General features: G+C 36.6%; 1 protein-coding gene across 2 annotated transcripts in view; it reads right to left on the bottom strand.

Annotated features, from left to right (window-relative positions):
* Window positions 1-21492, bottom strand: part of LOC145268440 (collagen alpha-6(VI) chain-like) — a 101574-nt gene that overhangs the window by 45234 nt on the left and 34848 nt on the right. For both annotated transcript variants that reach the window (XM_080124002.1, XM_080124000.1), the window contains 2 exons: window positions 19540-19917; window positions 7433-7477 (listed from right to left, as the gene is read on the bottom strand). In XM_080124002.1, the coding sequence (XP_079980128.1) occupies window positions 7433-7477; window positions 19540-19917 (423 nt within the window). The remainder of the gene's footprint in view (window positions 1-7432; window positions 7478-19539; window positions 19918-21492) is intronic.

Below are 21492 nucleotides of genomic sequence, written 5' to 3'. Positions count from 1 at the left end.
GAGGCTAGGGTCAAACCAGACGCCGAGTATCTTGCAAGGCCCATCTGTTCAGTCAAAGGGCCCCTCACCCCCCCCCCCCTCCAGGCGTCAATGCGTAAGCCAACAGACTTATCGGAGTTGATTTTGGCCCCTATCGGTTCCAACTGTCTTATTTCTATGTCGATGTCTCTAGTCTCAGCACTGCTCGTTACAACCACAGCCACATCCTCGGTATACTTTACTGGGGTAAAACCATCAGGTAAAGTAATCCTGCGAGGGACGGGATTCACACTAAGCTTACACAGAAAAAGCTCTAACGCAAACACGCAAAGCATTGGTGAAATCGGACAACCCAGATGAATAGCCATGGACAAATTGAAGGTCCTAGATCTTACACCATTCACCTCCACTATAGCACCGGAGTTTGTATACAAGTGGTCAATCCAAGAGCGAAACTGAGGACCAAATCCAGGCGAGGAAAGAACAGCCTCTAGGTAACGATGATCGACACTATCAAATACTTTGGGCTGATCTAAATTGATCAGCGCCGCTTCTGTTTCGACTTTTTCTATGATCAAACGTATCGTGTGCAAGTTATCTTGAATGGTCCGGCTCTTTACATAACAAGTTTGTTTGGGACTTATTAGCCGATGCAAGACAAGTTGCAGACGATTTGCTAAGATTTTGCCAAAATAAAGGCCGGATGTTACCTATGCCATTACCACCATTTTTATCTTTGCGTAAAATGCTGAGATGTATACCCGTTCCTAAACAAGGAGTTAAATAGTAAAACCAGTAAAGAAATAAAAATGGGCGACAGCCTCAAATCTGATTCGTAGGGGAGATCATCAATTCCAGGAGTTCTGTCCAACCCGACTTGTATTAGGGCCTCCAGGACTTCGGACTCTTCTAAACACCCTTCACACCTAGCCACTTCGGTCGCCTTAAGACGAGAAAAGTCGGTTAAATAAGTGTCAAACTGCTTAATAGTCAGACCGTGCTCCCTCGTGAAGAGATCCTGAAAATAAAAGCGGAAACCCTCCAAGATCCTGCCGTTTGTAGACACGATTCGTCCGTCCGGCAATGATATGTCGATCAGTAGACTCTCGATGATCCTCCGCACGCAGTGAAGCGTCTATGTTTGTTTCCTGGTTCAGCACTCTATTTCACCTAGCCGAGATCATTGAACTTTAGAAGATAACTCGCTAGATATTCGCCCGGCACCACACCAGGAACTTCAAAGATTGACACTATGGTTCTCGGTCTTCCCATACATTTCATCGTTAATATGTACTACGCTGTAATAATAATGAATAGGGAAATTGGCTTTTTTGCGAATTTCTGCAACCTCGGTTGCTCCAATGTAATCCCAGCCTCTGTGACGTACTCTATGCATTTTCTAGCCTCTGCCATGATTACCTCAAAATAAATTTTTACGGCTGGGCTAACTTATTCTTCCATCCATTTTATTTCATCCAACGGCCCTAAGCTGGCAGCCGCCATAGCCGAAGATAAAAAAAGAGTTCCGATTCCAATAAGAAAACCCGTTTGGAGTTAACAAGGAATAACAGTTTTTTTTTATTCTAGGCAAATGTTAATTTTTTTATATTTATTGCAGTTCTTTAATTGATATATTTATTATTTAGCTTGCTTTATTTAATAACAGATTTTGTCGTTCATGCATGTATTCATTAAAATCTTGCAAATTGATTTGAAATATAGACTAAATAGATTCGGAATTTTCTATTCTTGTTATATTCTTTTCAATGGAGAGTAGACAATGCATTGTGGATGCGTTATCGACAGCTCCCGTTACTCTCGTTTCTCCTTATTTGTCTCTCAGTCCTTATTTTAATGCATGATTTTTCTGATAAAGGGAGACGAAAAAGTTGTATGGTAGGTTTGCAGTATCTTGCGTTAACAGTCGCCAAAGATGTCGAAAATTTTCTGTTTTTGTATCTATCTTTATGGGAATGTCACTAATAAGGATGCTGGAGGTAAACGTTTTATCTGAGCTGACGTTATCCGCCTGATAGTCAGGGACCCGAACCTTGGTTTAACCACTAAGGAAGCTGTCTTATCACCAGGTGAAAATACTGTGGCTGCTGTATTGCCATTTGGTGAATGGATTTTGGACCATGCAATAGCTTCTAGTGGGGCCTCTCGATGCCATATTAGTGGGAAATTTTTACGACTTTACCTTACCATGTGTTATAGAAAAATATTTCTTCATTTCGTTTTCTCTTTTACTTTCCCTCTCTTCTCTGCTCTGCTTTAAGCAAGTCTGTCAAGATATTCCACAAATCAAAAAAAACTATGATAAAATTTTCCAGAAAAAAAACACGTTTAAACCCAGAACTTCAACTTCCAACATAGACCCCCACTACCATGTCCCCAACTCTAACATCGAGAGGTTGAAAACCAATTACAGGAGACTAAACCAGACCTATTATTCCTAAGTGAAACTGGCATTGGACCGACTATTTCCCTAGATGAGTTCGTAGTTAAAGGATACTCTAACTTAACATCCAAATCTGGACCCCAAGATCGCCATGTGCATGGAATAAGGGCCTACATTAAAAATGGTTTTCCATGTGGTAGGAACATTTCCAGGAGTTCCTAAATTACCCTATGCTTCCAGGTTGCACTTGCTCACAGGACTGCGTTTATATTTGCCTTCTATCGTCCCCATAACAGCGGAGTTACTATCTTTAAGAGTATATCTGAGAAAATTGACCACATCCTATCTGCTCATCCTTCTGCTAACGTTCACGTTTGTGGAGACTTCAATGTTCACAATGTGGAATGGTTAAACCACTCAAACAAGAGAGATGATGAGGGTAGGTTCTGCCACGTGCGCCCGATACTGACGGTCAGTATGCAAGTCTCCTAGATCTTTTCCTCGCAACTTGCCTTGAGCTACGTTCATCTTCTGTTCTGTCTCCACTGAGATCTTCCGATCACTCTGTTGTATCAGTTAAGATAAAAATGAAATGTAATAAGTTCTCAGATATACCTCTCCATCGTACAGTATATCGATACTCTATGGTTGACTGGGATAGCTTCCGTTCATTTATATCAGATCTACCTCTGTGTTACATGTTTAAAAAGGATGTGTCCTCTATAGTATCAGGCCTGACAGAATAGTTAATTGTAGGCATAGACCGTTTCATACCCTCAAAAAACTTCCAGCAAAAACCTAACAGCCAGCTGCGGTTCTCTCCAGAATATGCTGCTGCCCTTGCGCACAGAAATCACTTTTTCCATTGCTTCCAACCTAACATATTTACTGAGACTAAAACTGCTTTTAGGACTGCCAGTAACCACTGTAAAAAGTAATAAAGAACGCGAGAGAGTTTTATGCTCAGTCCGTCAAGTCCAAAGTGACTGAGCAGCGGTTTGGTTTCCGCCAGTTTTGGAAAATAGAAAACAGGATCCTGAATAGAAGCATGTGTTCTATCCCAACTATCATCAATGGACATGAGGTAATCTCGACAGAGGCTTCCTTTCCAGGGCAATTGCTCTTGACATATCAAAGGCCTTTGATAGGGTATGTCATAAAGGTCTACTTCACAATATCTCCAGCTATGATATAGCTGAAAATGTCTTTTCAATTATTAAATGATTTCTGCCTGATAGGTTCATAAGAGTAATGGTTGATGGGCAAAAATCAGAAGCTCATAGTATTTATGCTGGAGTTCCTCAGAGTTCCATTCCTGATCTGCAATAACGATCTTCCAAATTACATCCTTCGATAATTCATAGACATTTCTGCTGACGACACAACCATCTATGGCAGCACATCAAAGGCCAGTAACGAACAAGTTCTCTCTGATTCTCTCTCCCCTCATCTTGAGCATGTGGTACAATAGGGAAAAAGTGACTGGTTACTTTTAATGCATCTAAAACCAAGCTTCTATCTTTACATCATCAACGCTCTGATCCCCATCTGGCGTCAATTGAAATGGATGGATATCGTCTTGGGAAGGCTCCATGTTTTGACAAGCTTCCGGGCTTGACCTTTACTCCTGATCTAAAATGGAATACGTACATCAAATCTGTTGCCAAATTTGCTGGAAAAATAGTAGGATTCTTCCATCTATCCAGTAGTTATCTACCTACTGAAGCAATACTCTACCTATATAAGAGACAGTTACGTCCAAGGATGGAGTATTGCAGTCACATCTGGATCGTAGCTGCTAGAAACAACTTATCTTGCCTTGACAGAGTTCAGAATAGACTTCGTAGCCTAGTGGCGGATGTCCTTTTCTCTTCCCTACAATCTCTTTCTCACAGAAGAGACGTTGCGAGCCTGTCTGTTTTATCGTTATTTTCATGGCATGTCTGAGCTCCAATCTATCGTTCCCCCTCGCTAAACATTAACGAGAAACACTCGTTTCGCTGAAAACACTATCAATAATTTCCCCCACTCTTTATCTGTGTCTAAATATAAACGTAGATTCCATGAACAAAGCTTCTTTCTTAGAACTGCACACCTGTGGAACTCTCTTCCGTTTACCTACAGCTGACTACAATATGGCCATCTTCAAGTCCAATGTAAACAAGTTCTTGATGAGCCGTTCCCTTTAAGTAATCCAATTTTACAAAATTTACACTTCATACGATTATTATGATATTGTCCTTTTGACCAATGTCCTCGAGTTATGACGAGATCCCTGGCGACACCAGATGATCTTGCTTTTCAAATAGAGGATTAGGTATGGGGGGACATACTGACACTTGGTCAAGGAAAAACAGATGTTTATGAGAGAAGAAATAGTGAATATTTTGATGGGAAATAAATAAATAAATGATAATGAGATTCTCGAGTTGGCAGAAAAAGCAATACAGGGTCGCATCAGAGGTGAGGTCTTTAAGAGAAAGACAAACGAGAATTTGTTCCGACTGTTAAAACTTTGTTAACAACGAAAATGTTGTTTTAAAACCCTGTTGAGTGACATGGTCGACCTGGAGGTGACATGATAAGTAACACCTCAGTACAATGAGGGTTAAAAATTGGTATAGATAAAAGCCGAGAGAAGGAGTAGAAATTAGGGAAACAGAGAGAGAAAGAGAGAGAGAGAGAGAGAGAGAGGAAATTCAGGAGAGGAAAAAGGAAAAGGGAGTACAAATTGATACGATAAAAGAAGAGAGGGAGAGGAAAGGAAAGGAAGAAAGAATAACTCCAAAAAGGTGGACGGAGGAATTACTGTTTTGATAAAAACAAGACACTTAGCTAATTGGAGTCTTTTTTTTCGCTGATTCCTCCCGTGGACTGACGGTAGATGAAGAACGGAGAGCTTGGTAAAGGAAACAAAACTGCCAGCCCCCTAAGTTGCATGATTAGGCAGTGTGTAACTATTATATTGTAAAGTCAAAGACAATAATCAATTCTGTGTTAACCAATTAAGTTTTGACTTTCTTTTCTTTGATTGGAACGCCGTTGTGAATGCAATTTATTTCTCCGATAGCCCCGATGACGGCTGGAAGCTGATTTGAAAGCAGAACTGGGAGAGAGACCGACGACGACCGAAGACGAATTCGACCACTAGACGAAACCACGGGTAACGTAACGCCACATGTATCGGCTACAGGTGCACTTCAATCACGAGCCTATGCACCTGAGCTGAGCTGCACGGGAGGCGTTGCAGAGTGGCCCCTGGGCTTTGATAAGTGGTTATTCCCTTGTAAAAACAAAACAAAACAATAATAATTACAATATAAATAACAAACTAACAGTAACATGGACGTAAAAGTAATAAAATATAACAATTGAGAAACGCAACGAAAGTGGTTGTCGTTGTTGTTGCTGCCGTTCTTTTCTTCAATGAAGCTGGGTGTATTTACAGTTAGTTCTATTTTTAAATGTTATATTGGTTATAAAGGTTACATTGGTTATATAAATAAAGGTTATAAAGGTGGGTGCAGGATGGGTAGAATTAGCTGTAAATACACCAAGGCTCAATAAAGAAAAGAATACAACAACAACAACAACAACAACAACAACAGCAACCACTCCTGATGACGATCGGATGTACCGATTGAAAGCGCTTGAGAATAAGTACTGGGCGCCATAATCAACAACCTGCCAGCCGAAATAAAAAAAGATCACTCGGCGAATTAAAAATCTGTTCAATTAGACATGCTTGAATAATGATTTGCTGCCGAAATACACACACACACACACACACACACACACACACACACACACACACACACACACACACACACACATATATATATGTATATATATATATATATATATATATATATATATATAACGAGACCGATACTGAACCGACCACACCGGGTGTCCTTAACCTTGTCGGATTCCACCCGATATGACAGGTGTTCTTTCGATCGTACATTGTCCTGTCACAAGTTGGCCTGTTGATCGTCTTCACCCACTGTGTTTTCATGGTGGGGCACTTTGCCTCTCGATCGAATCCTCTCCTACCCTGTGTTGGTAGTCTCCGGGTACATCAATCACTTCACTGGTCCTTGTGGCTTGCGGCTTGCTGCAAAATGAAGAGTCCTCACCACAAACAAATAGAACTCAGGTTTATAACAATAACAAACTATTTATTTCATTACTTTATAACAGCTACTGTCTAAATTGAGGTGACTGACTATAGCAGTGAAATGATGTAAGACCAGACTAGTAAAGTCACAGATTTCCCATTAACACAGGCTAATTAACATCATAACATCAGGCCCTGAGGGCTCCCAAATCGGGAGCGCTTGACCAGCCCAGCCGTTCAGTTTGCTGGCTACGACTCTACTCTCTTTTTAGAATTCCTTTTTCTAAATCCAACCCCTTTTCCCACCTCCTCTTTCAGAGAGTGGTTACAAACACCCTTTCTTTCTTCCTCTTAGGGCTTACCCTTCGTCTTGTCCACTCAACATCTCTCTCTCTCTCTCTCTCTCTCTCTCTCTCTCTCTCTCTCTGTCCCCCTAATTTCTACTCTTTCTCTTCGAACTTAATTTAACCCTCATTTGCACTGAGGTTTTTACTTATCATCAAATTAGGAGTGACTAGTCACCCCAGGTCGAACAATGCTTGGCGGCGACCCTTACCCTTGACCACCATTCTAAGTTGTCAGCCTTAATCACCTAAGGATCTCTGGATCTCTTCATACCTCTCTACAGAGGTTTTAAAAACAACCTTTCATGTTAACAGATATATAACGACAATGAGATAAAAAACAATTATTTGTTTCTTCCATTTCTGACAAAATCCCATAGACATTTCTGATTTGTCCCAATCAGACATCAACACCTCCTCTTCTGTCCTCTCTTCCTCTATCCCGTCCGGTCAAACACCCCTCTCACCGCAATATGCACCTCGCTGCATGCATTCATGACACCAATAGTGTCATATATATATATATATATATATATATATATATATATAAAAGATATATTCCAAATTAAAAAATGTTGTTCATCTTACCAGCCATTGTTACCAATATATCAGACCGTCGACTTTTGACAGCACCTGTTTCGTAGGAACAACCAAATAATTAATAGTCGGAATGTTTGCATCTTGTGGAATGATATCTATCGATTTATTTTCAATAATACTTTAAAATCGATACATATTAATTATTTTATCATTATTACCAGTCATGTAAGATTTTGCTTACAAAATAAAATAAAAAATAAAAAATAAAAAACGCGCTTTGGCATCGGCAAATAGGCACAAAATTTCCGATGTCAACACCAATTCTGATACCTCTATTGGTCTGATATTTTTTATTTAGGATTTCAATTCTGATTAATTGTAACAACAATTATATATATATATATATCTATATATATATATATGAATCACCTTATTTCCTCTGCTTCACTTTTTGTTATCAAGTAAGATTTAGGATTTCAATTCCGACTAATTCTAACAACAATAATATATATATATATATATATATATATATGAATCACCTTTTTCTTCACCATATTTCCTCTGCTTCACTTTTTGTTATCAAGTAAGATCTTTGACTTGCTTGTAGTTTCATCAAATACTTTTGTATGTAAAATCCGATCCCGCATTTTGCTAATTCCTACCCTTTGATGAGAAGGAAAGTATTTCTTCGAAACTCCGCGGATTAAGGACTATCCACTTACTAAGTGTTTCCTTTTCAGATTAAATATGTTTTTAACTCTTTTTCAAAGTGTTTTTTAACATGTTTTCTTAACTATTTGCGCTTATATATATATATATATATATATATACTCCTATAAATTCGAGTTTCTTTTGTGTGCATTGATATTCATATTAAAACACCTCTTTTCTATTTATTTAAAAAGAACATACACTTTTCTTATATATGGGTCGATGAATTGTATTCATCTGCAAAAGATCTAGCTAATTTGCATATTCTTTTAAACATTCATTTTAATTAATTCCTTATTGGTTTTTTCGGTTTTCTAATGTGATGATCACATTTAGTTAACTATTACGTGTAATTATATTCATGCAGATATTCTACATGATTTATACTTGCATAATATTTGCGTAAAAAGTTTATAGTGAACATAAAATTGTTTACATATGTATTTATGTATACGTATATATTTTTGTTGCGTCTATAAATGTGAACGTGTCTGTGTGTCTGTGAGTGTACATTTTCCTATGCAATAACTTTGCCAATTTTCAGTTTACAGACTCAAAATTTGATATACAGTGTACTGAGATTTGGGAGAATTTTTGTAATCCGTGTTCCGCCAGAAATTTGGCTGTTAAGGGGTCAAAGTTAAACGATTTGACTTTTGAGAACTCTACCAAACTCCTCCGACAATTTTAGGCATAAATACTTGAAATTTTATATATATGTACCTTGGACATAGATCTAACTTAATAATTTGATTTGAGTCCAAACAATAAATGTTAAGGGGTCATAATAGGGGTCAAAGTTTAAAAAAATACCGCTTTTTTATGCCCAACATACACATCCAAACACCCGGGCAACGCCGGGCTGAAATGCTAGTATATATATATATACATATATATATATATATATATATATATATATATATATATATATATAATTATATTTTACTATAATAATTAAATACCTACAGACACTAGTGTTTCATCCTTTCGGGAATCTTCAGTGCAGGATGTCACGATTAATACTAGTCGAACGATTTGAACCCCGCACCACGAGACATGAAATAGTGTTGAATTTAAACATCTTCATTTTAAATGTTCATTTACGTCAGTCAGACAGTGATCTAATCGTTATACGATGATCTATGTATAAGAGCTAAATTGACCGACTTTAATTCAACTGAAAGTGCTCAACGATAAGAAACGAATTTCTTAAATGGGCTGTCAAAATTATATTTTACTATAATAATTAAATACCTACAGACACTAGTGTTTTATATATATATATATATATATATATATATATATATATATATATATATATATATATATATATATATATATATATATATAATCCGAGGTTATTGTTTTCCATAGGTTAAGTAACCAATGGAATTTGAAAGGTTAATACAAGAGTGCTCAATACCGAAGTAGAATAAGATATACTTTCTATTTGTTTTGACATGAGCAGTAATATGTTGCTGCACAGTCAAGGGCATGTTTCGGTCAGCTAGTTACTAGTAACGACCTGACCGAAACATGCTCATGTCTGTGTGGCAATATATTATTTCTTATGTAAAAAATGAGAGTATATATATATATATATATATATATATATATATATATATATGTGTGTGTGTGTGTGTGTGTGTGTGTGTATGTGTGTGTGTATGTGTGTGTGTAATACTCCCTTTCAAATCAGATATATTTTCAATAAGGAACGTTAACCATTCTTGTAAGAATTATTTAAACAAGAGGATCGAATTGTTAAAGGCATATTATACCATGTGAAGGATACATAGCATACATAGCAATCTTTATATCTCTACTATTATATAAAAGGAACTTTGTCTGTGTGTTGGTCTGTGTATGTGTGTGAGTTCGTTCACTATGGACTCCTAAACGTCTAGGCTGATTTGTTTGAAACTCGACATAAATGTAATTTATGTCCCTGGCAGTGTTATTAGATAGGCTTTGTATCGGAATGTTTTCGATAAGTACCAGTAATCGATAATCGAAAAATCAGAACATGCGATTTTGACTAAGTTAACGCCTTATACAGCCTAACATCACAAGTGTATTTGAAAAGTTTTATTATCGCACAAGCAGAAAGGTCCGACATATAAAAGTAACAGGAGTGCATTCGAAACGTATCTGCTAAGAGCACAATTTAACCATGATACTTGAGTTTTGCATTTTAAATTTTAATTGAAGCCGATATCATCGTACAAGTAGAAATGCCCGACATATAAAAATCACAGGTAAGAAATTCATTTTTATGATATGGATAAGTTAGATAAAGTAATTAAGAATAGGAAACTATATCTAATATTTGTAACATGTTTTTTTCCTAAGATTAAGGGAGGTGGTGTTTGATCAACACTGCTGGGGAGCCATGATGTAATATACTGTTTTGTTTTTAAATATGTTTTTTTTGATATGACAGGATCGTGTTCGAAATAAATGTTTGTCTTGGTATTTAAATTTTAAACTTTAATTCAAGACATTATATAAAATATAATGCCACAAAATGACAGTAGGTTCTCTACAGTGCAATGTAGACTACAATGTATTGTGGACTAAGCCACTGCGTGAAGAATGGGTGATTTTACTGATTTCGATGCCAACAAAATGTGGGAGGGTTAAACATTTGTTGATCCTCATTCATTCCCGGGTAACATCGGGTCCCACTGCTGGTTTTAAAATAAAATCAAGATATACAAGTAAATATATCAGCTATATAGATAAAGCAAAGAGTAGTTCATAAATTTATTAAAATTAACTTAAATTCGTCACCCTTTCCGTTCCACTAACATTTCAGTGTATTCCAATAGAGTTGTTAGTTAATCGAAATTATATTTTAAAATTAAATTAAAATTTAAATATTTTAATATAGAATCATAATATGTATTTGTAAAGTAATTTTACAATAAAATCAAAAGTAAAATTAAATTTGTATTTTTAAAATTATATTTAATATTCATTCTAATTAAAAAAATAAAATAAAACATTTTCTCTACACAATATTTTATTACTAAATCAAGAACGTAAGATAAATTCACGACTATAAAAATATATGATCTATATAAAACTCTATAAAACTATATAATAAATATATGTGTAAAAATGTATGCATATAGTATGTGAGATAGTTTGTTTATCAGCTCTGTCCTCCATTGAGCACTCTTTAATAATCACGTGGATTTCAGTTGATTTACATCTTGGAAAACAATCTATACAACCATTATACACACATACACACACACACACCCATATATATATATATATATATATATAAATTAATTTAAAGGAGATTAGAACAATAGTCTAAAGAGCTGGGTGTATTTTAATGTAACAGTGAAATTATTAGTTTAATTAAAATACAGGAAAGAGAAAGTGTTCGTTGTAATTTAGATATATAATAAGCTCGATAGGTAAATGTCCTAGAGCTAATTCAATATTAAGTAATTTGATTGATAATTTAAAATTTAAAAATCAAATTATAATTAAATTAAAAATCCGTTTCATAAGAAGGAACAATAACAAAATCAATTATCTGTACGATCGTTTCGGAAAACAATGCTTTTTATTGTGGTAGACATCAAGTTACGTACAATAATTACATATAGTTTTTTAATAAGCAAGGTCTCCTCGTCAGCAAATTTTGAAGGGTTTTTATGGTTAAAATACTCATTTAGATGTTTGCTATATCTAAATGACTATTTTAACCATAGTTCCTGATTTCAAAAAGCGAAAAATTAAAAGATTCATCTGCCTTACTTTTAATGCTAGGTTTATTTGTGGTGTCTTTTAAATTCAATAAAAACCCTTCAAAATGTGCTCATTTCTGTCAGTGGGTAGGAGCATCGTACTCTCATTGGGTAGCTGCTGCCTGCTTAATCACAGTCCCTGATCAGTTAGGTTCTACTTCGTCATGGACCATCTACCTTACCGGGTGCGTAAGGCTTAGGACTTCAAGAGGTATGACAGGTGGTCTATAAATCCTGCACTGAGCAATAAACGTATAAATAAAACAAAGGCAATCAAGAACACTGCTTCGAAACTCGTGGGGACGATGACAATTAGTCGGGAGTGATGTGCGAACAGTGGATGATGCTTGCAAGAAAGCAGTCATCAACAATGGAGGATGGAGATTTGAAGTTGACATTGCTGCCTTGCAGAAGACACCCCCCTTACGGAGATGAGCTCAATTCCAGAGAAAGATTACACTTTCATTTGGCATGGCAAGCAGCTGACGAAATAATGAAACGTTGTCTCTGCTGTGAGGAACACGCTGCTCAGCATGGCTGAGTTTGGCAAGGAAATAACAGATAACTATGCCTCAGCACGACCGACGGTCAGGTCACACATCAGCATATACGCGCCGAATTCCTACTCTAACTCGAAGGTTAAAGATACTTCTATGAGCAGTTGCAGTCGGCCTTAAACTAGGTGCCGCCCTCTGATAACATCGTAATTCTTGATGACTTCAACGCACGAATGAAAGCAGACAATACGCCAAGAGCCAGCTGTTTCAAAGCATGCTGGCATTGAAAGCACAAATGAAACTGATCAACGGCCCCTTGAACAGTGCATTACCAACAGCTTTTTCAAAACTAAACCTCAACATTAGGTCTCCTGACAACAGCCCTGCTTAAAGTGCTAACACCATTAGACCTGATCATCACGCAGTTGAGGAACGTTCTCTCTATACGCTTTTACCACAGCGCCGATTGTTACCCCAATCACGTCTTGGTGTGTAGCAGGATTTGGTTGAACCCAAGATGATGCATCGAGCCAGACCACCAGGCAAACCAAAAATCAGCACGTCTAACATCTAAGATCCTTACAGGTTGGAGTTGTTTAGCAACTGATTGATTGAGACCCTAGAGACCAGCTTCCCCTCGGGGGGAATGCTGAGCGGAGATAGGAACGGATCCACAATATGATTCACACTCGTAAGTAATCATTGTAGTACTAATGATTGGTTTGACACCTATGCTATTGAGCTGACTCCGTTGCTGGAAGAAAAGTGTACTTACAACCAGCAAAATCAACGCTGCAAACACTCCGAGGAGCCCACATCAAAGGCCAGCATGCAGTCAAGATTTATGCAAACCGATACAGGCCGCCGATACTGGTAATATCAGGGGTGTCTACGATGGTATCAATTTGACACTGGTCAGATTTCATCACCAACATCGAAGACCTCGATCATGTGAATATGCTACTATGCATACATAATCGACAGGAACAAGCAAATGACTCGATGGGTGGAGCACTAATCTAGTCTCTGCAGAGAGATTATCATCTCAGACGTCACGCTATCTTTTGCCGAGCCCTTTCCTGCAATGGAGAGGCTGGATGATCTAGCAACCCTTGAAGAGATCATCGAGGCTATTGATAAACTGTCCAGTGAAAAGGCACCAGGAGAAATGTAGGGAGTAAAAGCAGCTCCTGTGCATAGCATTTATCAACCTCAGCAATGTCCTCGGCCTCGTGAGAAAAGATATTCTGTACCAGGTACTGGAAAGGACCGAATGACTAGAGAGGTTCCTGAGCATCATCAAGTAATTTTATGTAGAAATTTTGACGGGTGGAGAAGCGTGAAACAGGGCTGTGTGCTAGCCCCGACTCGTTTGGTATCTACTTTGCCGTCATGCTAAACCTGGCCTTTGGTTACTCCACAGAGGGAATCTACCCCCACTAACGTTCAGACGGTAAATTCTACAACATTGCAAGATTAAGGGCTAAAAGCAAGACATACAGGGTCCTCAATCGTGACCTACTGTTCGCAAACGACGTTGGCCTGCTCCATCAAGGCCTGTGATGACGTTCATCTGACCATCAGTTTGAAGAAGACTAATGTAAAGTGCCAGGGCACAGGTCTCTCGTCTCCAATTACCATCAACAACTACCAACTCAAGGCCGTGAATGTTTTTTTTACATGGTGGTCACCACTTATCAAGGCCCAGAAGCGACTCAAGGATAAGGGTTATTGCAAGTACAGTACGTTAGTGTGGAAATTTAATGAAGTGTTTACTTAACGGGGCAGTTTATCAGGAATTTGTTTACGTTGGACTTGAAGACATCCAGGTTGTAGTCAGGTGGGAATCAGGTAGACGGAACAGAGTTCCACAGGCGTGCAGTTCTAAGAAAGAAGCTTTGTTCATGGAATCTACGTTTTGATTTAGGCACAGATAAAACGTGGGGAAAAGTTTTGATAGTGGATTCAGCTAGACGGGTGTTTTTCGTGAAAGATTGGCGAGGGGAGACGAGGGATGGGAGTTCAGACGAGCACCTACCATGGAAATCACGATAAAACAAGGATAGGCTCGCAACGTCTCTTCTGTGGGAGAGAGGTTGCAGGGAAGAGAAAAGGGCATCCCCCACTAAGCCACGAAGTCTATTTTGTACTCTGTCAAGGCAGTATAGGCTGTTTTTAGCAACTCCTGCTCAGGTATGGCAGCAGTATTCCATCCTTGGACGTACTTGGCTTTTATATAGATAGAGAATTGCATCAGTAGTGAGATATCTTCTGGAGCAGTAGAAGGATCCCACCATCTTTCCAGCGACCTTGGCAACAGACTTCATGTACGTGTTCCATTTCAGATCAGGAGTAAAGGACAAACCCAGAAGCTTGTCAAAACATGGGGCTTCTCCTTCTCGAGAGCAATCCATTACAATTGATGCCAGATAGGGATCAGAGCGTTGATTATGTAAAGATAGGAGTTTGGTTTTAGATGCATTAAAGGTAACCAGCCACGTCTTCCCCCACTGAACTACGCACTCGAGATCAGAGGAGAGAGAATCAGAGAGAATTTTGTCATTTACAACCTTTGATGTGTTGCCGTAGTGTCATCAGTATAGATATCAACGATGTGTTTAGGGAGATCATTGATGTAGATCAGAAAGAGAGTTGGGCCCATGATTGACCCTTGTGGGACTCCAGCATTAATACTGCAGGCCTCTGATTTTTGTTCATCGAGCACTACTCTTATGAGCCTATCGGAGAGAAATGATTTAATGATTGAGAAAACATTTCCAGTTATACCGTAGCTGGAAATCTTGTGAAGTAGGCCCTTATGCCATAGCTTATCGAAGGCCTTTGATATGTCAAGAGCAATTGCCCTAGAAAGGAAGCCTTTGTCAAGAGATTCACTAATCCTGTGAGATATAACCGTTAGCACATCTGCGGTAGATCTTGCAGAACGGAAACCATATTGCGTATCACTAAGAAGGTTATTTCTGCTGAGGTGGTTGACTATTTCTCTATTTAATATGGATTCCAGCAACTTACTCATAACACATAGGAGACTTATTGGTCTGTACTGAGAGGGAGATGACTTATCATCTGAATTCTTAAATACAGGGCATACTGATGAGGTTTTCCAGGGAGTCGGAAAATACTTCTCCTTAAGGCAACGCTTAAACAGTTTCGTAAGTATGGGAGCAAGTTCTGGTTGAAGCTTTTTTAACACTATAATTGGGATGCCGTCAGGGCCAGTTGCTTTACTGGAATCAAGGTTCTTGATTAGCTTGGCGACCTCATACACAGATATTTGTATGTTGCCTAACGTGTTCTGTGTTATAGGAGGAAATATGGGGAGTTGATGGCCTTTTGTAGAATTAGCTGCCAAGTTCTTTACAAATAGTTTGGCCTTGTCTGATGCTGATGTAATCATGGGGTTGACTGTAACAGACAATCTTGACTTGAGACCAGATCTCGACAGACGCATCCACATTCACAAGACTTTCCCCCAGTGTGTGAAGAATAGAAAGTTAACAATCATGATCAAGATTATGGTGCATAAGGCTTACAATATGTATATACACACAACGCTGTACAGCAGCGATTCTTGGACGCTTTATGCACATCATGAAATACGCCTCCACACTTTTCACAATCGCAACCTAGGCAGAATCCTAGTTATCAAATGGTCAGATTTCATCACCAACATAGAAGTCCTCGTGTAGATATGCCTAGGATGTAGACTCCTTTGCATCAGTGTTGGATTGAGCATGTCCACCGAATGGAAGACGACAGGGTTCCACAAGAGAATTGATAATCGGCAAGAGAAAAAGGGATCGCCTTCAACTTCGATTCAAATACACATGTAAAAGAGATATGCAAGAGTTTGGGATCTGTGGAAACACCAGGTCATCCGCGGCCTCAAGAGAGGTGAGGATAAACTTCTTTAGTCATGGCAAGAGAAGCTGACGCAAAGAACGACTACCCCGCCTGCCAGCAACCTCCTCTTTAGTGCACAGAACGAAGAACCAAGAAATCGAGCCGTTTGATGGGTTGATCTCCAACAAACCCTATACACACATATCTATCTATTTATCTCTCTCTCTCTCTCTCTCTCTCTCTCTCTCTCTCTATATATATATATATATACATATCTATATCTATATATATATATATTGTAATGTTAATACCCTTTAGGCTGTGATCATAGCGTAGTATCTGTTAACTGTGGAAAGCGGGGTCAATGGTCAAAACATTATTATTATTATTGTAATTGTGTAGAATGTTCTGGGTTGGTTACCTATCTCCGCATAACAGAAAGGTAGTACGGCATAAAAATATATAAAGCAATTAAGCCACACACAACGAATGCTAGAGTGGATGAAACGCGGAATAATCTGTGTAGCTTAATTGCCATATATATTTTATAACTTACTATATATATATATATATATTCAATTATATATATATATATATATATATATATATATATATATATATATATGTATGTATATGTATATACTGTACCCGGCCACGCGGCGTTGCTGTTGCTCAATTTGTTAAAATGGAACACATTCCTCAAGAAAAATTGCTTTTTGTATTGTTTATTTACTTTTATTATTTTTTGCAATTTTTTTATCAATAAAAGTTGGGGGGGGGTTAAAAAAAGATAAAAAAATTTTACCATAAATTTAAGTGCAATTGTTTTTGTCTTTTTCAGGAAAACTTGCACTTAAAAAAGGAATTTGGCAGTAAACGTTTCTTTTTGAAAACAGAATTTTTATTATAAAAAGAACAGATGAATGCTTTATATGAACACTGTAAATAGTTATGTGAACGTAGAGAAAAGTTTGATTTTTTTCAAGAGAATGTACAAACTATTTTTGTCAACAAATGTTAAGACAATAAACACAAAAAATACTCCCATCATTAATTAATTAATTAATTATACAAAAAATAAATAAAATGTTGATTTAGTGTTTCAATATTTGAACAACGCTCCAGTGATTGCTGGTCGAACCCTAACCATAATTGGAATCGGGGGGGGGGTCAAATACCATTTTTTTAATTTCGGCTTTTGTTCAATTTTTGAATGGGCTATCAGCGATTGCAAACTAACAAATTTAACTAAAATGCAAAAAATTCAACAAGTAGATAATTTTAAAAAGTGCTCAGCTTCTAATGCAAATCCTAATAAATCAATCTCCCTTATTGGAAACACTCAAGGGAAGGACGAAATCAAATTATTGCCAGTATGTTTGGGAGAGGTTATATTTTTTCTTTTTTTTATCAATATTTTAAGCAGATTTGACACTCAGCTGCTCAGATTTTTATGGATCGCTCGGTTTCTAATATAATTTAAGTATATCTAGATACTTATAACTTACGATAAAACTTCCTTAGTACGCGCTGTTTTACGGTTGTTGTAAAAATGGCACGGAAACTTAAATTTCGCTCCGTTTTAATCTTTCTTTTTTTTAATTGTGTATATAATCAAAAGAATAACATTCAACAATTGTACTTTATATATATAAAACACAAAATATTTTTAAAAAGTCATTAACGAAAGGGAAATAATTCCATTTTTATACGAAAAAAGTCAGTTTGGTATATCTTTTTATTATTTTTTACATAAGTCCAACTTACTGTCCACATTGGAAATGTCGACATTTATAGGTTGTCGGGTACATTTACAACGAATGAACACTCCAACCTACCCATGTTAAGAACGGCTCTCGGAATAGGCACCCCCAACCTCTCCATATTAAGAACGGCTTTCGGATTAGACACCCCTAACCTTGTCAGCATACACGAAAGCCTATAAAAGTTGACAAGTCGAATGTGAACGATGAGTTGGACGTAATGTAAAAATGTACCTAATTTAAAAGGGAACGAAATTTAAATTTCCGTCCCATTTTTACAACAACCGTAAAGCAGAGCATTCTATGCTAATTTTACCTAACTTAGTGTATTAATGTTTTTTTTTTTTTAAGTACAAATAATATTTAGATTTTGATATAAATTCCTAAACTCGTTTCACACTAAATAATTTAGGCAACTGAAAAAGGAAGCTAATTGAATCTTTAATTTCCTGAATAGTAGAAAGATGATCCACAATGATCGATTTGCTGCTAATATCCAATATCGGGCAAAAATAAATGAATGCGAATAGGGGAGGGTAATTTTGACAACCGATTTATCATAAATTTTTGTAGGTTTCCGACAACTTTTTGATTGTATTTGAAAGATTAAGGACTAAATTTAATTTCCCAAAGGAAAAACATATTTGTACACGTGAAAAAGAAAAGTTATGAAAAATGTTTTCACGGCGAGCTTACCAATTCAAAGGGAGAGGTCAAAATGTTTATACATTTTGAGCGTCGGCATTCTTTTTGCCCGTACCTACCATTTTTCGATGAATATTTGAGAGGAAAGCGACCACATGTGGTTAATTTAAATTAAATTTCAATCACATGGTTGCATTATCAATAATCACGTGATTAAATCCATTTAACATTTACCCATATTACAATATGGGTAAACATTCTTTTTACATTAAGCGAGACCACGGCCTGTAGTGGTGAGACCAAAAGACCCTTTTAGTGATGTCACGTGACGGCAGGCAGTGATAAATACATATCCCCAAATAAAAAAAAATGGCCCATCGGTACAAAGAAAACCACCTACTTATTAAAGAAAAATTAAGTATAATGTTATAATTAAAAAGAGATATATAAAAACACGCATGGGCACAGTAAACATATTATACAAAAATGTCGAAGCAATCGGCTCAGTGGTTATTTAGACTATTAATAACGAACGAACCAAGAATTAAATTTATATATATAGATATATATATAGATATGTTTGTGTGTGTATGTATGTGTATGTAAATGTCTCTCTCTCTATATATATATATATACATATATATATATATATATATATATATATATATTTATATATGTGTGTGTGTGTGTGTGTGTGTGTGTGTGTGTATGCGAGCGTGCTCCTGTCTGTACTTCTGTCTATAAATCTTTACGTTAATATCTTTAAATCCAAATACATGTAAAGTACTTAAAATAAATAATATTAAATTGAATATGTTAATTAACTTCCCACAAAAATGAGTGATTTGATCTTTTGTCAACATGTACTTAGCTTATTACTTATTAGATTGAATATGATGATAACTTACCTTTACATATACGAGTCCTAAGAGAATCGGACAGTTCTGTCATTTGGCGTGACTCATCTATTCGCAGAATGTGAGACTTTCCAGACGCAATGGATTCAAGGAGATATTGACGATCGCGAAAAATGCCAACGTTAACAACAAATATTTCAATTCCCTTTGCTTTGGCAGATTTCGCATGGGACACTAACAAGCCCGGGTCACTTATCTTACCACTAAGGAAGATAACAGCAATTTTATGTACATTCTCACGGCCGCCATTCTCTTTTTTGAACGCTTTCCGGGCGAGATCGGATATCAGTGAGGAAGACATTTCAATTAAATTGTAAGAGGCGTACTTCCCGAGGCTTATAAAATTCGTGAAACGGTTCAGAGGGAAACCTGAAATTTTACAAAGATAAATTGATCACTTCATTTATATACGGTGAAACAATTCAATCTTTTAGAGGACACAGAAAAAAACATAATCAGAAATGAGTACTCTGCAGTTTAAATCCTATTTTTCTGTGAGTTTCACTCAGTAACGCCTGGCGAACGACGAAAACCTTCGGAATATATCAAACGAACGGAAGTCAATACAAAAACGGAAAAAAAAGTAAACCTACCATAATAAATTCATAAAATTTACTGTTTTATTGTTAATAAAACAATAAAACAGTAAACTGTTTTTTTTGTAATAAAAGTTTTGTTTTTTGAATAAGTGAACAAATATTTTTTTTTTGTTTTATGAAAAGTAATTTTTGTTTGAATTAATAAAAAAATGTATTTGTTTTATTTGAAGGAACAAATAAAAATTTCATTAAATTTTTATTTGTAGGATATATATAATTTTTTTTTTCGTAAAACTTTTTTTTTCAAATAAAAGTTTTTTTTTTCAAAGAAAAGTGTATTTTTTCAAAGAAAAGTGTTCTCAAAGAAGCGTAGTTTTGAACAAATTTTGAGTTTTTATTTCCAAAGATAAGTTTTTATTTTTTTTGTAAGCAGCCGGCGGTAGCATTTTTTAAATGCATGTTCTGTAATCATTCCTTTTTGAAAATACAGTTTTTAAAAGATTTTTTTAACATTTTACGTTTATTATAGGAGGGTTAGGGTACACTTTTTAGGGGGCGGGTAACTTGTGGTTTTCTGAGGATAGGCTATTTCCTTAGGGATAGTAGCTTTTGCTGGTTGTCACAAGAATAAAGATTTGTTGTTTGAAGTGCAATGAAACTCTTTCCTTTGATTTCTTTTTTTCTTCCATGCTGGTGTCGTTTTATCTCTCACGTTTCTTTTTGTCCCTCGGTTTTTAGTGAATAAGCTCACTCGGTATTTTCCGGGCATGTGTCCATCGTCCGCCGGGCGTTGCCGAGTAAGACTAATGGATAAAAAACGGGGTTTAAACTGCAGACGTGAATCTGCAAAATAGCGTAATACTTTTGTTATGCCTTTCGTTGTTTTAAAGCATTGCAATTTAATACAATGCCTACTCTTTCTATTTACTTTGCTTTCTCACGAGGGCAGAGTAAGACACCAGGGTCGTTTTTTAATGTGGAGAAAAGGAACGAAAACAAAAATTGTCTTAGTTGTGAAGAATTTCTCCTGAAACTAACTGAGAATAAAAAATTGAAGTATAGTATCAGAAAAGATACTACACTTTGATCTTGGCCCGAAGGTCAATAAATATCTTATGCATATTGTTATTACTTAATGATTAATTTACACATTTTTTCTTTCAGCTTATCAAAGCATCACGCGTATTCTTTGCAATATTCTTACTCATGTTGGCCTGAAAACCACCTTCTTTAGTCAAGAGAAACGGAGTCAGCTTCCATCATGATAATGCTTACACACACAATAACACTGACCAAATATCTTCCATGAGAATTTGGTTGGGAATGCTTGGCCTATCCTGCATATTCTCCTGATTCGACTTCTTCGGATTATAACTTATTTTGACGATCACAAAACCATTTAGAT

Source organism: Euprymna scolopes, chromosome 43 (genome assembly GCF_053919585.1).
Source record: "Euprymna scolopes isolate OS-2025 chromosome 43, ASM5391958v1, whole genome shotgun sequence".
Lineage (NCBI taxonomy): Eukaryota > Metazoa > Mollusca > Cephalopoda > Sepiida > Sepiolidae > Euprymna > Euprymna scolopes.
This window is presented reverse-complemented; position numbering and strand designations above follow the sequence as displayed.